General features: G+C 35.4%; 1 protein-coding gene and 1 non-coding gene across 2 annotated transcripts; both read left to right on the top strand.

Annotated features, from left to right (window-relative positions):
* The first annotated feature begins 583 nt into the window (after positions 1–583).
* LOC146944127 (O-fucosyltransferase family protein) lies at positions 584–4,604 on the top strand. Its single transcript, XM_085742512.1, has 10 exons — positions 584–965; positions 1,122–1,208; positions 1,324–1,423; positions 1,705–1,775; positions 1,951–2,039; positions 2,172–2,292; positions 2,384–2,527; positions 2,947–3,275; positions 3,386–3,626; positions 4,107–4,604. The coding sequence occupies exons 1-10, from the start codon at positions 588–590 to the stop codon at positions 4,413–4,415; spliced, it is 1,869 nt and encodes a 622-aa protein (XP_085598638.1). The 5' UTR covers positions 584–587; the 3' UTR covers positions 4,416–4,604.
* Positions 4,605–12,095: 7,491 nt separating this feature from the next.
* On the top strand, positions 12,096–12,202 carry LOC146944126 (small nucleolar RNA R71). The gene has a single exon (XR_015029394.1). It is a non-coding gene; the product is annotated as a small nucleolar RNA R71 (small nucleolar RNA).
* Positions 12,203–17,003: the final 4,801 nt, after the last annotated feature.

Genomic DNA, 17,003 nt, shown 5'->3' with positions numbered 1-17,003 from the left:
GATAGTAAATCATAATTACAATATTTTTTGAAATGTTATTTTTTTGAAAATTATATCTTTTTATCTTTATTACTTTTGTTTTGTTTTCTCAGTCCCATAATTGTTTTCTTCCTTCTTTTAGTATAAAGGTTATATTATACTAGTAGTTTTTTTTAGAGGATATATAGTTATACTAGTAATAATTCTTGAAAAAAAAAGTTATACTAGTAATAAAAATATTTTTTGCGAAATGATATATATTTGTGTCAAAATTCTTGTCTTTTGTACTAGGTTGCTGTTCTAACAATTGAAAACCTTGTTTTGTCCTTGACTACACACTCTTGTTTGGTGGGAAGTTGTTGTTGTTCAATATATCTAATTTGATGATTCTTGTTTCATAAGACAAGTTCCTAATACATAGGTTGAGTTTTCATTTTTCGCTTTGATTTCACTCATTCATTTCATCAACTTTCTTAGTCACATATCCCTATCACCTACTTCTTAGCTTCACTTCCAATTCATACAACAAAACTCTACTCTTTTTCTAAGTCCATATTGGTCCTTGCTCATATATTTGCATTCATCTTATGTAATAAAAAAAAATATGGATGATTGATGATAGTATAATGGGAAAACAAGGGTCTCCAAGAAGACCAACTCCTGAATTTAAGGGTGCTGCTAGAGGAATGTTAGGAATGAATAAAGATTACAAGATAACAAGCAATGATCCACCGTCGTGGAAGAGGATGACAGCGGTTGATTGTCGTTGGCATTCGAAAACTTTGTTGCTACATGGTCTGAAAAATGATTCTTCAAAGTACAATACTATTAAGGGATTTTATGTTGGAAAAAAGAATATAAGAACTATTGTTCTCATGTTTGGATTGTTGGGTTGTCTTTTCCTTCTTGATTCTATTTTCATCTCTTTTTTTGAGTTTGAAAATATTAAACCAAGTGCAGCTTCAAATCATTCAAGTGAGCTTCAGGTATAATTCAGTATTCCATATTATTGTAAGCTATAGGTGCATATTTCAAGCAGAGTATAATTTAAGTTACCAAATACTTATAAAATTCATGCCATATTTTTCATTGATTTTTGCAAATTGGTATGACATAATCATAACATACTTTTTAATGAGAAGGATACAGATTCCTACATCACTGAGAAACAATCGCCTGTACATATGTACGATCGGCTTCTAAACTTGGCGTCCAGTGCTCTTGCAGAGGTATGAACCAACTTTCAGATTGATGCATGCATGATTTTATATAATCTTTAGATACTTTTACTATATTTGATGTTAATTTCTTTCTAATCTGATTACTTAGCTTTTGTTACTATAGAAAGAGTTCAAGCAAGAGTCATCCAAATTATGGACGGAACCATATAAGCAGGCAACTTTATGGAAACCTTGTGCACAAAGAAAAGTTCAAACCAATCCAGGTATATAAACTTTTCTTATGCTTTTAGCTGGTATTATAAAACACATAAGTTATTTAAAATATGTATTCATTTCTTCTAATGTAAAATAATATTATTCCTTTAAAAAATGTAAAATAATACTATTATGGAAAATAGGCTAGTTTTATGGTTCACTAGTGAGATAAGTCTTGCATCATGTACATGTTAGTTTCTACCATTGGTACACGACTATTTTACTTGTGTGAAGTTTAACGCGTAACTTTTTATCATTACTTCTTTGCCTGTTTTACAATTTGTGACAGGGAAATCTAAGAAAAGTAATGGCTACATCTTAGTCAGTGCAAATGGTGGTCTTAATCAACAACGAGTTGCTGTAAGTATTGGCAATTAATTTACATCATTTCTCATATTAAGGTATCAAGTATCAACTTTTGAGCATTTAGTTAATTCTTTCAAGTATGATTCCTCATCCTATATGATCTTGACTGTATAATTTCTTTATGAAATTTCCAATAATGGAAGTGATAAGACTATTGTAGTGAATACAGATTTGCAATGCTGTGGCTGTGGCATCTGTCCTGAATGCAACTCTTGTTATTCCAAAATTTCTTTACAGCAATGTATGGAAGGATCCAAGGTATACTATGTTTAATATGTATGAGAATTAATTTTTCATTATCACATGGTTTTGTTTTACTTCATTGAAAAGTATGTGATATCATTTGTATCACACTATTTGATTTATATGCTTAATTAAAAAAAATTGCAGCCAGTTTGGTGACATATATCAGGAAGAGTATTTCATAAATATTCTGAAGGACGATATCGGTATTGTGAAGGAACTCCCGTCTGAAATAAAATCTCTGGATGCAGAAGCAATTGGTAGCCAGGTTTATGATCTTATACATCCAATCAATGTACTAGATAACAATGATTGCAGTTGTTATAACAATATCAGTAATTAAACACCTTGCATTTTAGATTACAGATGCAGTTCTTGCAAAGGAGGCCACCGTTGCTGACTATATCAAAATTGTGCTTCCTCTTCTTTTGAAAAATAGAGTTGTTCACTTCCTTGGATATGCAAATCGACTTGGTTTTGATCCTATGCCTTCTGATATTCAGGTCACAAGTTTACCTCATTTGTCTAGTTTTGAATATGTTACTAGTTTGTCAGAAGTTTGCCTTACATTCAATAGTCAATATCTATGAAGCACTACTCTAGACATCAAACACGATACTGACACATGAACGTCAATGAGAATTTAATAAAATAGAAATGACTGAATGTAACTACATATGCCGGTGTCTGACACTTGGCAACTTCCAATCTAAAGATTTGATGCTATATAGTACAATATGACTGCTACTTTACTATAGCTAGTTTCCTAGTCAATAAAGACACTTGGATAGTTAAGTACTTGGTTCTCATTTTTACTTTCAATTTTTTAATACTATAGTATTTTAGTGTACTGTAAGGTTTTAGGGATCTCACTTGCAATTAGGATACATTTATATTTATATATGTATTGAAATGATTGCAGAGGTTAAGATGCAAATGCAATTTCCATGCTTTGAAGTTTGTCCCAAAAATTCAACAAGCTGGCTCTCTATTGATCCAAAGGATTAGAAAATATAGGGTTTCACAAAGCATGTTAGACACTCAGTTGCTAGGGAAGTTCATCCACAACAAGAAAGATCATGAAGCTGCGAAAGGCTATACAAAATATCTTGCTTTGCACTTAAGATTTGAAATAGATATGGTGGCCTATTCCATGTGTGAGTTTGGAGGAGGTGAGAATGAGAGAAAGGAACTTCAAGCCTACCGAGAAAGGCATTTCCCTCTCTTTCTTGAGCGCTTGAAGAATTCAACGTATGCATATTTCTACTATTTGCTTATCAGCACAATGTTTTTGACTGATAAATATCCTCGTTAATTTTGTTGTTGATATTTATGTGGTATGTTCTATTGATTGTTTATAGCTCTATTTCTCCAATGGATTTGAGAAAAAGGGGAAGATGTCCATTGACACCAGAAGAAGCAGCACTTGTTCTAGCAGGTCTTGGTTTCAAACAAGAAACTTACATTTACTTGGCTGGTTCTCGTATTTATGGAGGAAACTCAAGAATGGAGGCCTTCAATAGACTCTATCCCAATGTAGTCACAAAGGAAAACCTTCTTACCACCACTGAACTTGCACCATTCAGGAATTTTTCATCTCAGGTATGGCAATTAGTTTTACTGCATCTTTGGATTCTCATTTGCATCTTAAAAGGGATCACTATTCAGTCATGTTCTTGACAGATTTGGATCTGATGCCGTCACAAATTCACGTAGTTAGCATATCGGTAATATTGCACTGTGCATAAAACAAGCAGATTTTTTATTTTTTTTAAACTCTAAAATACTGAGCTTAAATTATGGACCGTTTGATCCTAATTTAACAATCACCGATGTACTGACTGTGTGAATGTGTGGAACTTGAGACCGCAACATATACAAATATGTTCTTGACGATATCCTACTAGATTTCATCGAAGGACTACAAACTACACTCAAGTACCCTTGATTAATTTCCATATTACTTTTAATAATAATAATAATAATAATAATAATAATAATAATAATAATAATAATAATAATAATAATAATAATAATAATAATAATAATAATAATAATAATATAGAATTGATTTGAATGCAGATGGCTGCTTTGGATTTTATTGCATGTGCAAGTGCTGATGTATTTTCCATGACTGACTCTGGTAGCCAACTTTCATCATTGGTATCTGGGTTCAGAACCTACTATGGCGGCGGTCATGCTCCTACCTTGCGGCCGAACAAGACAAGGCTAGCCTCAATTTTTGCTGAGAATGACACCATAGGATGGAATGGTTTTGAAGTCAGAGTAAAAAAGATGATTCTGGAAGGTCAGAATGCTGGCATAAGGAGTTATGGAAGAAGCATATATAGATATCCTAGGTGTCCAGAATGCATGTGCAAACAACATTAGGCTATAACTAATGACATTTTGTTCATTAGCTAGCTAGTCCTTGCATTAACAAACTTGACCACTTTGTTCATAAATCACACATTTTGAGATTGAATTTCGTTAACTACTGATTTAAGTGCCTATAGCATAAGGTCTTACCATTTAAGTGTTTATGTATAAGCTATTTCTATAACAAAAGATAAAATAAAGTTAAACTGTTTGTTGTCATATAACCTATAAGCTGTTTACATAAGCTATCCTAGAGAGCTTATAGAAATAAGCCGAAAATAGCTTTTGGACATGCTATAAGTTGTTTCTATAAGCTCTCTCAAACAGTCTGTTGGAACTTGTGTTGGGGGTCTGCTGCAATAACTTGACCAAGAAGATGATGAAGATGAATACGATGAAGTGTGCACATAAATTCCAAAGATTGTTGTATATCTTGATTGTTGGGAAGATGCTGTTGCACTTGAAACCTGAAAAGTTTAATGGTTATGCATGTAAACTCAAAGCGTATGGGGTTGCCATACTAACCTTTAGGTTCGATTCGCCCCCACCAATAACTGTATATTGGATGCAATAAGGAATGACCGGCGAATCCCCTTCAGGATACTATGAGTTCCTTGACGTGTATTGCACAACCACACCAAGCGTATCTCCTAACAGTATTTTACAGATTTATGGTTCCAGCAATTCACTCATGCATTAGAGAATTGATGGATGATTTAGAGTAAGAGAATGATGGAGAATTATGTTGTTAATGTAACAAAATTCTGTCCAAAATTGTGTGTTGTTGTTATTGTTGTGTGTGTCCAACTAATGCCCAAATGCCAAACATTTATAGTGCATTATATGACTCTTCACATGAGAGAAAACACCCCTTTGACTTGAATCAATGCTATGATTCATTAAGCACCCATTTGCCAAAGATTATGATCATATACACTTGAATCAATGTTATGGTTCATTAAGCACCCTTTTGCCAAATGTTATAACCATATACATTTGAATCAATGCAAATGTTCATTAAGCATCTCTTTGCCAAAGGTTCCAATGTATATGAATGATTCCCATGAAGAGTTACAACTTTTGGTTCTAAAGTGATTCCATTATTTTGGAAATCACCAACAATCCCCCACCATTTTCAAAATACTAAATCACATAAATCTGGAAATTCCATGCCTTCAGATAATGGTATCTCGCGATTTGAACCATTACTTAGTAAGTTAAGTTTTCGCTTATTCCCAAATAGTATGGTAGGCAAGCTTTGAACCAACTATTCATTAGAACAAGTGTGCATAACTTACACATAGAATCTCGGTACCATTGATAAAGAGACTTGTAAGATGACACATTAAGAAGGCCTTGTGTCATATATCCCTTTTCATGAGAATTTAAGAGTCAAACCCTTGAACTCCGTGAAGCGGCCAAACTTCATTCTCACATAGGTAGACTATATCGGAAATGCCCCATAAGTATGCATTCCAGCAAATATATGCTATATGTCCATTAAGAGGAAAACCTCATCCTACCCTTTTTCTTCTTATGGTCCAAGTACTTTTGCCCCTTGGGATGTTATCTATTGTCAAGTACTTCAATTACTCTAATAGTGTACTTTCACCATTGAACCCAAGACTTGATGCTACTCAAGTGTGGGTTGAGTTTTGATAGAGCCAAACCGCAAGCGCACGGCCTATCGAAGTAATAGTAGTAAGTAGAGTATCGTTCCGCTAGGGAGTTGGTCAATTTAATTAACTTTCAATGAATGATTAGAGGAGAGAAAGTTGGTTAGAAAGGGTTTGATTGCTGAAGGTAAAAACAATAATAATAAAAGGGTCTTAGGATCATTGGTTCATCTTAATAACTAATCCTTCACTTGACAAAACCTAAACTTCTAATTTCATGGTTTACACACTAATTTCTAAAGACCGGTTTCCCTTAGCCCCTCACCTTTCCGATGAAAGTCCGGTGAGAGTTTACTTCTAGCAACCAAGCCTATTTCACTGACATGATTACTAGAAGATGCATAGAGGATTGAAACTACTCTTTGTCTCAATAGTTGCAAAGACTATTTCACTGTTTTGCAACTATTGTCTAGATTCACTTGTTCCAACATCAAAGCTCCGCTCTCGCTTTATGAATTGATGTTTGGGATGATGGATTAACGATTATCAAACCCTCCGCTTTCGCTTCCACAGTTTGATAATTGTTAATCCACGTTAAGACGGTGAATCTAGATTAGAAATTAGGGTTACATGGAAATTAGGGTTTAGACATGTTTTGTTTAGGATTGAGTCATTAGACTCCCCAATAATCCTAAGACTAAGAAGTCTACTCACTCATGTTCATCGTAGACATGGAGGAAGAAGAGAGAAATACGGTAAAATAAATTGCAAAGAAAGTAAAAGGAAAATAAAGACTTTTATTAAAATAGCAATTGAAATAAACAAAGGTAAAGATGATTGTTTATGGTGGAGAGCTACTCTATTTATAGCTTTACAATCGACTTAGAAACTAAGCAACTAAAAGGGTAAAACAGTAAAGCTGCAACAGGGTAACTTGGCCTTGAAGAAAAAGCAGCAAAAGTGGCTTCTGGAGGTGGCACGGCCGTGCCACATGTTGGCACTGGCCGTGCCAAGCTTCTGACTTGGTGGGAACATATTTTTGTCCCGTATCTTCGTATTCTTGTGCTGTATTTGCTCCAGTCCTCTTTCTTTTGCTCCAAGACACCTTCCACCATATATTTATTCCTAAAATAAAATAAAACATAATTTGAAGTAAAATATTCTAATATAAAATAAAATGCAATAAAACTAAATCAAATCTAAAATAAAACTAAACTAAATAAGGCAATAATTAATACTATCTATGACTCATCAAACTCCCCCACACTTGAATCTTTGCTTGTCCTCAAGCAAAAGGCAGCAAACATAGTAGCAACAAAAGATTTGATTATGGCAATATTAAGAACAAATGTCTCTAGAGAAGGGCCTTGCCTCAAGTACACTAATTACAATTTCAAATACTTCTCATGAACCTATTCTACCCAACATCAAGTCTCAAGTGAGTGTGTGTGTGCAGTCCAACCCTTTTCTTGCTCCTGTATAAGACAGATATTATGAGGAATAGGTTCTATCCTTAGTGCTAAAGTAACCGAGAAAAGTCCTTTCTTCATTTCATATAAGAGTGATGGGAATTTGAGTTAAACATTAAATTAGATATAACAATTAAGCACAAGGGGCTGCAGATGCTTAGGGGCTATCTATCCTCGTAGGGAGTCTTCTCGGATGTAATTGTCCTTTCCCCCTAGATTCAAAATCACCCTAAGTAGTGCTGCAAAATTATTGTTTGTTTCATCTCCGCGTAGGAAGTCTTTTTGGATGTAATTGTCCTTTCCCCCTAGCATTGATGAATTTGTTTCACTTTAGGTTCAAATTAGGGAGTCACCACCACAATTAGGAAGTTAGGGATTGTCCTTTCCCCCACATGTTGGTGCCATTCTCCCGCCCCATTTAACATTAACAAATTAATAAGAGTATAACAATTAAGAGCAATTTGATTAATTTTCCCACACAAACTTATACTACTTTTACTCTTAAGACTTTAAAGGGTCTAAGTTAACACTAAAGATAGAACGTGTTCCTTAAAATACCTATTCATACATTTACTCAAGGATTGCAACCGGGTGCTTTTCTCATTGGAGAATTTCACAATAAAACATGATATGGGTATAGCAAGAACACAAGAAACACAAGAAACTATTTTCATGTACAAGAGGCGACCTAAAGAAGAGATAAAACAAAAATTTTCATGCCATTTTTACATTAAAAAAAACAAGCTACTTAGTCATGCCTCTTGCTATAAAAACAAAACGAAAGAATAAAGTTCAAGGGAGTTTGGACACTACGACTCTAGACACTTTATTAGGCCCCCCCCCCCCCCCCACACTTAGGGGAAGCATTGTCCTCAATGATTCAAAAGAAAAAGAAATTAAAAGAAGAAGAAGAAGAAGAAGGAGTAGAAGAAGATGATAGAGATAGGGAGAAGAAGAAGGGAAGAGAGGAAGAGGAAAGCTCACATTTGTTTATTGAGGTCCGTAAGGAGGACCTTGAAGTTGGAGGTGTTGCATCATCCGACGGAGCATCTCATTATTTTCATCATTGACACGGTTGCCCCTTTGAACTTCATTGCGAAGGCCGGAGATCTCAACACCTTGCCTTTGTTGCTCGGTGCTCATCCTCTCGATTTCATTGTGAATCCATGTCCATTGTTGATTTTCATGAAGCTCACCGGTTTCATGGCCATGGTGCCCCTCTTCATGGTGCAAGTTAGCACCTTCTCCTTCATCATGGTGCAAGTTAGCACCTTCTCCCTCATCATCACCAAGAACCTGCACATCATTAACATACAACCAATTTTCTTCCACCTCGGTGGTAGTCCGAGATGGGTTAGGCAATAAAAACATGATTGGCACGTTTAGCTTAAGTTGGTAATGGAGGGGTGGACGATGTTTGATGAAATTCATAGCAATAAGGGTCTCTATGTTAAGCCTATTATTTCCCTCAATTGGTTTGATCCCCTCATCTTCACCCACTCCAAAACACCTAGCTATATATGTAATGATGCCACCCACCACTATGTCTCCTCTACCGGCCGGTCTAGTACCGACAAAGTCTAGGTGATCAATCAAATAAAAACAGGTATTGACGGGGTGGTTGTGGAGCATTGCCCATAGCATGAACAACTCATCGGTTCTAGTGTTTCCTAGCTCGGTTCTACCCCAAATAGTGCAAGCCATTACCCTCTGAAGGTACCTAAGTACGGGGTTGTGAATATTGCTAGCTTTGTTCGCCCTAGGGACGTATTTGTTAAGACCGGTGATTTGTTTCCAAAAGGCAGCTGGGTCATAGTTATCCGGTTTAAGACTGGGATCCCAATGATCATGAATATATCCCTCATTTGCAAAGCCTAAGGCATCACAAAAGTGCTGAAGTGACATGTCATAATCAATATTCATTAACCGGAAAACAACTCTATGGTTAGGGTTATCAAAATTCATCTTATCTTTAGTAAAATCTATTGAGCTCAAGAATTCATACGTGAAATTTTCATAACCCCTCATAGGTTTCAGCAATTCAGTCCAACCTAACTTTCCTATCAACCTAGAAACATCATCAAGCAGCTCTAGCATATCTAAAGTATGGGAATCAGGATAACGAGAAGGGTGCAGATGTTTAGAGATAAGATTTTTATACCTGTCCCTTTGCTTGTTGTTTTTGAACTGGATCCCATGATTCTTCACTTGGGCTTGCTTCTTTGGGGGAGGTCCTCCTTGAGAGCTTGCTGGTTCTTTACCACTTCTTCTTGAAGCCATTGACCTTTGGTAGAATTGGTTTTGAAGGTTTAGGGTTTGGGAAAATTTTTGGTGGAAAGGATTGGTTTAGGGTTGGGGTTGATGTTTAAGGAAGTTTTGTTGGTTTGGATATGGAGATTGGTTAAGGTTTTGTGGTGTTTGGGTTAGGTTTTGAAGGATTAGGGTTTTGGTGAATTGTGGGTTTGGATGGATGAAAGATGTTTTTGATTGGTGGTTTTTATTTTGGGTGAAGTTTGTGGTTGATTGGTGAAAGAATGGAGTGATTTGGTTAAGAATTGAGGGAGATATGAAGGTTTGAAGGTTTGAAGGTTATGGTGGTTTAGAGAGAAGTTTGAAAGATGAAAGAGGGTTGTGGTTTGTGAATGAGGAAGAAGGAAGAAAAATTTGAAGTTATAGGGTGCTAGAAGTCGGGCACGGCCGTGCCACCTATTGGCACGGGCCGTGCCATCATTCTGACTTCAATGGCCATTTTTTTTTGTTAAAAACTTGGCACGGCCGTGCCATACCTAGCACGGGCCGTGCCACCTTTCTGGTCCTGGGGGCTTCAGAATTTTTCAATTTCTTGGTTTTCTTCGAATCAAACTTGGACAATTACCTACAAAACAACTTAAAACAAAGAAAAACAAAAGAAAAGCAATTAAATGCGTGGGTTGCCTCCCACGAAGCGCTCTTTTAATGTCATTAGCTTGACGGTTAGAAAGAGTCCTTAGAATGGATCAAAGATATCATATTGTGTAGATGACGCTATAAAACGTTCTTTCACAACATGATCGTTAAGCATGCAACAAGAGTAAAGAGCGGGACCCTTCATAACATTTTCCAACTCGTATCCTACCATTTTATCACTCACTTGAAAGACTATCCTACCAAGTTTCACATCAATGAGAGCTCCCGCAGTTGCGAGGAAAGGTCTACCTAGGATTATAGGGACGTCGTCGTCCTCTTCAATGTCAACGACTACAAAATCAGTGGGGATGTATATCCCCTCTATCTTAATAGGTATGTCCTCGACAAATCCTACAAGTTTCATGGTAGAACGATCAGCTATCTTTAGTTCCATTTCGGTAGGTTTCAATTCTCCTATCCCTATCCTTTTAAGAAGAGACAAAGGCAGCAAACTAACACTAGCTCCTAAGTCACATAAGGCTTTGTTTATGGTTTCATTCCCAATTTCACATGGTATGGCAAAGCTACCTGGATCTCTAAGCTTAGGGGGTGCTTCTTGGATGATTGCACTAGTTTCCTTAGCCAAGGCTATTGTCTCATTATGCTCTATAGCCCTTTTCTTTGAAAAAATTTTCTTTAAAAACTTGGCATAAAGAGGCATCCTAGACAAAGCTTCAGCAAAGGGAAGTTTAATGCAAATTTTCCTAAGTATGTTAACAAATTTTTCAAATTTACCCTCTAATTTAAGCTTTTCGGGATTTAAGGGGGATGGAGTTTTGTTTTCTTCAAGTGGTTTAGCTTCTTCTATCACAACTTTATCACCTAAGGGCTTGACATTTTCTTTCCCAATGTTTTTAACCTTAGCAAAAGTTTCGCCTAACTTACTACCCCTAAAAGATATGACATTAACTTGGGCTTTGGGGTTGGCTTCGGTTTGACCAGGAAAGACTCCCGGTGTTCGGGAAGATGTAGCCACTTGTTGGGCTATTTGAGCGATTTGAGTTTCAAGCATTTTAGAGTGAGTAGCAATAGAATCAACCTTGGTATTGAGCTTGGAAAGAGAATCATTCAGAAATCCAGTTTGGTTTTTAAGTTCTTGAAGTTGTTTGTTTTGGTTGGCAATAGAATTTTCCAACAAAATTTCCAAATTGGATTTTTGAGTGAATCTTTGGTTGTTTGCATAACCGGGTGGTGCTACTTGTCCATAGGGATTTTGGTTTTTATAAAAATTTTGATTTTGTCGCATCCCTTGGTTGTATTGAGCATAATTCATTTGCTCAACACCATTAATAGCACTACCTAGTTGGCAATCAACACCAGCATGACCAGCTATACCACATATTTCACAAGAAGGAGTAGATGCAGAATTGATAGCACTAACATTGAATTTTTCAAGTTTTTCAGTTAGTGTATCAATTTTAGAAGCAAGGTGATCATAGTTAGAGACTTCGTGTATACCTGCCTCCTTTTTGGAGGGTGAAGAACTAGAGATGGCTCTCTCGTCGGTCCATTTGTAATGATTCTGAGCCATGTCTTCAATCAAGGCATACGCCTCCGTGTAATTCTTGTTCATGAGTGCTCCACCTGCAGCTGCATCAACAGACATCTTAGTGGTATAAGACAAGCCATTATAAAAAGTGTGGACTATAAGCCACTTCTCTAGGCCATGGTGGGGACAAAGTCTTAGCATTTCCTTGAAACGCTCCCACGCCTCATAGAGAGATTCCCCATCTTTTTGATTGAACCGCGTGATTTGGTCTCTAAGTTTAGCGGTTTTAGATGGTGGAAAGAAACGGGCAAGGAATGCTTGCCTCATCTGATCCCATGAAGTAATGGAACCGACTTCGAGGGAATGGAACCAAGCGCTAGCTCTATCCCTTAAGGAAAAGGGAAAGAGATGAAGTCTTACGGCTTCTTGGTTCTCCTTCATGGTTCCACTAATTCGTAGGAAAACAGAGATGTGAAGATTGGGATCCTCAGTGGGGGATCCCGAGAATTGGTTTTGCTGCACCAAGTTAAGTAGGGCAGGCTTGATTTCAAAGTTGTCATCCTCAACCGTTGGGTACACTATAACAGCTTGTGGCTCAGCCGTAGACGGCGTTGCATACTCTTTGAGAGTGCGATTGGCCATGGCGGTGTTATTTTGTGCTGCTCTCCTCCTTCTATGTAAGAACCTTTCGATCTCGGGTATGAATACCGCTTGATTTCTAGTTCTTCGCATACAAGGTTGAGAACCCAAGAAGTTAACGATAACAGAAAAAAAAATAAAAAAGGTTAAAAATAAAAAAAAAAAGAAAAGAGAAAGAAGAGAGAATTCTAATCACTAAGAAAAAGCTAATTAAATTAGTTAACTCCCCGGCAACGGCGCCAAAAACTTGATAGAGCCAAACCGCAAGCGCACGGCCTATCGAAGTAATAGTAGTAAGTAGAGTATCGTTCCGCTAGGGAGTTGGTCAATTTAATTAACTTTCAATGAATGATTAGAGGAGAGAAAGTTGGTTAGAAAGGGTTTGATTGCTGAAGGTAAAAACAATAATAATAAAAGGGTCTTAGGATCATTGGTTCATCTTAATAACTAATCCTTCACTTGACAAAACCTAAACTTCTAATTTCATGGTTTACACACTAATTTCTAAAGACCGGTTTCCCTTAGCCCCTCACCTTTCCGATGAAAGTCCGGTGAGAGTTTACTTCTAGCAACCAAGCCTATTTCACTGACATGATTACTAGAAGATGCATAGAGGATTGAAACTACTCTTTGTCTCAATAGTTGCAAAGACTATTTCACTGTTTTGCAACTATTGTCTAGATTCACTTGTTCCAACATCAAAGCTCCGCTCTCGCTTTATGAATTGATGTTTGGGATGATGGATTAACGATTATCAAACCCTCCGCTTTCGCTTCCACAGTTTGATAATTGTTAATCCACGTTAAGACGGTGAATCTAGATTAGAAATTAGGGTTACATGGAAATTAGGGTTTAGACATGTTTTGTTTAGGATTGAGTCATTAGACTCCCCAATAATCCTAAGACTAAGAAGTCTACTCACTCATGTTCATCGTAGACATGGAGGAAGAAGAGAGAAATACGGTAAAATAAATTGCAAAGAAAGTAAAAGGAAAATAAAGACTTTTATTAAAATAGCAATTGAAATAAACAAAGGTAAAGATGATTGTTTATGGTGGAGAGCTACTCTATTTATAGCTTTACAATCGACTTAGAAACTAAGCAACTAAAAGGGTAAAACAGTAAAGCTGCAACAGGGTAACTTGGCCTTGAAGAAAAAGCAGCAAAAGTGGCTTCTGGAGGTGGCACGGCCGTGCCACATGTTGGCACTGGCCGTGCCAAGCTTCTGACTTGGTGGGAACATATTTTTGTCCCGTATCTTCGTATTCTTGTGCTGTATTTGCTCCAGTCCTCTTTCTTTTGCTCCAAGACACCTTCCACCATATATTTATTCCTAAAATAAAATAAAACATAATTTGAAGTAAAATATTCTAATATAAAATAAAATGCAATAAAACTAAATCAAATCTAAAATAAAACTAAACTAAATAAGGCAATAATTAATACTATCTATGACTCATCAAGTTTCCACCATTGGTAATCAATTAGATTTGGGTTTGTACCACATCCCTAATAATGTCTTCAATGTATTCAACATCATTTCCAAAGACATCATTCCTTGTCAATCATTTCGTCAAATAATTGCAAGATTTTCTTTTAACTTTTATAAACTTTGAATATTCAATTCTTCACATAGATTTTGTATTCTCATAGCTATGTCTATGGATCAACTTATATACTCTTGATAGTATTTACCAACTATCATCAAACCATGACACACTTTTGTCAATTGAGTATATTGTAATAATGCACAAACTTTTATGTCATTACACCTTTGCTATAACAATATTTAACATGCATTTCAATTTGAACTTCAACTTTTCTTTTATATCTAGCCAAGATATATCATACATTGAATGCATTAAACATACATAGCAAACTAAAAATTGATCATAAAAGAATGTCATAACCAAACTTCATAAGATGGGATTAAACATGTAAGTCATATACTCCACATAAAATTAAATATAACACAATCATTTTGATTTTAGTTATCATATAACTAATACATATATCATAAATTCATTGTGTTAAATTCAAGTTTATGTTTAAATATGTTCAATACTAAATTTCAATAAACAATGACATAGAAGAATAAACAATGAACCAAAATCATTAATATTTTCTATGACTTTCTTCCATGAACATATATCAACTTACAATAATTCAAAACATACCCAAATTATTTTAACATCATGATAAACAAGAAATTAACCATTACTTTTCATATTATCATGTACATATAATATCAACACAATATTAATGATAATAATTTCTTACACAAAGTAAATAATATCATTAAAGCAACCACTTGATATTTTGACAATTTATCTACACTACTTTCATAAATAAAATAGTGTTTAAACATTCTTAACATATTACTATACTCATCAAAATTCATATACTTGAACAATTTCTAAATCATGTATATACATGTCACCACATGTTAAATCTAACATATTCATATTTACTTAGATACTATACACATGCATTTAGAACACCAAATATTTCATAATAGGTAATCATTTATATGCATATTATCTCATGTTCAAATTAACATCAAACAGATTTCAAACGATAAATTTCATACATATCAAAATTTATCATGCATATATTATCTACAACCACATGTAAACTTAACACAAGCACATCACATATGAAATATTTATCCATAAATTTCCATAACATATATTCATAAATGGAATTTGTTTACCGTTCACCGTAGTCATGGATGAATATGTAAGATTTCATCTCTCCCAAAAATTGCAGCCTTTAATCACAAGTAAATCATAATTCGAACCTAAAGATTGTTGGAACTTGTGTTGGGGGTCTGCTGCAATAACTTGACCAAGAAGATGATGAAGATGACTATGATGAAGTGTGCACATAAATTCCAAAGATTTGTTGTATATCTTGATTGTTGGGAAGATGCTGCTGTACTTGAAACCTGAAAAGATTAATGGTTATGCATGCAAACTCAAAGCGTATGGGGTTGCCATACTAACCTTTAGGTTCGATTCGCCCCCACCAATAACTGTATATTGGATGCAATAAGGAATAACCGGCGAATCCCCTTCAGGATACTATGAGTTCCTTGACGTGTATTGCACAACCACACCAAGCGTATCTCCTAACAGTATTTTACAGATTTATGGTTCCAGCAATTCACTCATGCATTAGAGAATTGATGGATGATTTAGAGTAAGTGAATGATGGAGAATTATGTTGTTGTTCTTTTTTGTGTGTTTTTGTTCTTTCTCTTGTCAAACTAATGCCCAAATGCCAAGCATTTATAATGCATTATATAACCCTTCATATGAGAGAAAACACCCCTTTGATTTGAAACAATGTTATGGTTCATTAAACATCCCTTTCTCAAAGGTTATAATCATATACACTTGAATCAATGCAAAGGTTCATTAAGCACCCCTTTGCCAAAGGTTATAATCATATACATTTGAATCAATGCAAATGTTCATTGAGCATCCCTTTGCCAATGGTTCCAATGTATATGAATGATTCCCATGAAGAGTTACAACTTTTGGTTATAAAGTGATTCCATTATTTTGGAAATCACCAACAATCCCCCACCATTTTCAAAATACTAAATCACATAAATCCGGAAATTCCATGCCTTCAGATAATGGTATCTCGCGATTTGAACCATTACTTAGTAAGTTAAGTTTTCGCTCATTCCCAAATAGTATGGTAGGCAAGCTTTGAACCAACTATTCATTAGAACAAGTGTGCATAACTTACACATAGAATCTCGGTACCATTGATAAAGAGACTTGTAAGATGACACATTAAGAAGGCCTTGTGTCATATATCCCTTTTCATGAGAATTTAAGAGTCAAACCCTTGAACTCCGTGAAGCGGCCAAACTTCATTCTCACATAGGTAGACTATATCGGAAATGCCCCATAAGTATGCATTCCAGCAAATATATGCTATATGTCCATTAAGAGGAAAACCTCATCCTACCCTTTTTCTTCTTATGGTCCAAGTACTTTTACCCTTTGGGATGTTATCTATCGTCAAGTACTTCAATCACTCTAATAGTGTATTTTCACCATTGAACCCAAGACTTGATGCTACTCAAGTGTGGGTTGAGTTTCCACCATTGGTGATCAATTAGATTTGGGTTTGTGCCACATCCCTAATAATGTCTTCAATGTATTCAACATCATTTCCAAAGACATCATTCCTTGTCAATCATTTCGTCAAATAATTGCAAGATTTTCTTTTAACTTTTATAAACTTTGAATATTCAATTCTTCACATAGATTTTTAATTCTCATAGCTATGTCTATGGATCAACTTATATACTCTTGATAGTATTCACCAACTATCATCAAACTATGACACACTTTTGTCAATTGAGTATATTGTAATAATGCACAAACTTTTATGTCATTACACCTTTGCTATAACAATATTT

Source organism: Medicago sativa, chromosome 2 (assembly GCF_051527215.1).
Source record: "Medicago sativa cultivar Bolivia chromosome 2, Bolivia_mono, whole genome shotgun sequence".
NCBI classification, from domain to species: domain Eukaryota; kingdom Viridiplantae; phylum Streptophyta; class Magnoliopsida; order Fabales; family Fabaceae; genus Medicago; species Medicago sativa.
This window is presented reverse-complemented; position numbering and strand designations above follow the sequence as displayed.

Bases quoted from the DNA above. Each gene is read 5' to 3' on its own strand.
- LOC146944127 (XM_085742512.1), top strand. From the start codon at position 588: ATGATTGATGATAGTATAATGGGAAAACAAGGGTCTCCAAGAAGACCA. The intron at 1,776-1,950 runs GTAAGTATTGGC...TAGTGAATACAG, and splicing joins TTAATCAACAACGAGTTGCT to ATTTGCAATGCTGTGGCTGT. The intron at 3,627-4,106 runs GTATGGCAATTA...ATTTGAATGCAG, and splicing joins TCAGGAATTTTTCATCTCAG to ATGGCTGCTTTGGATTTTAT.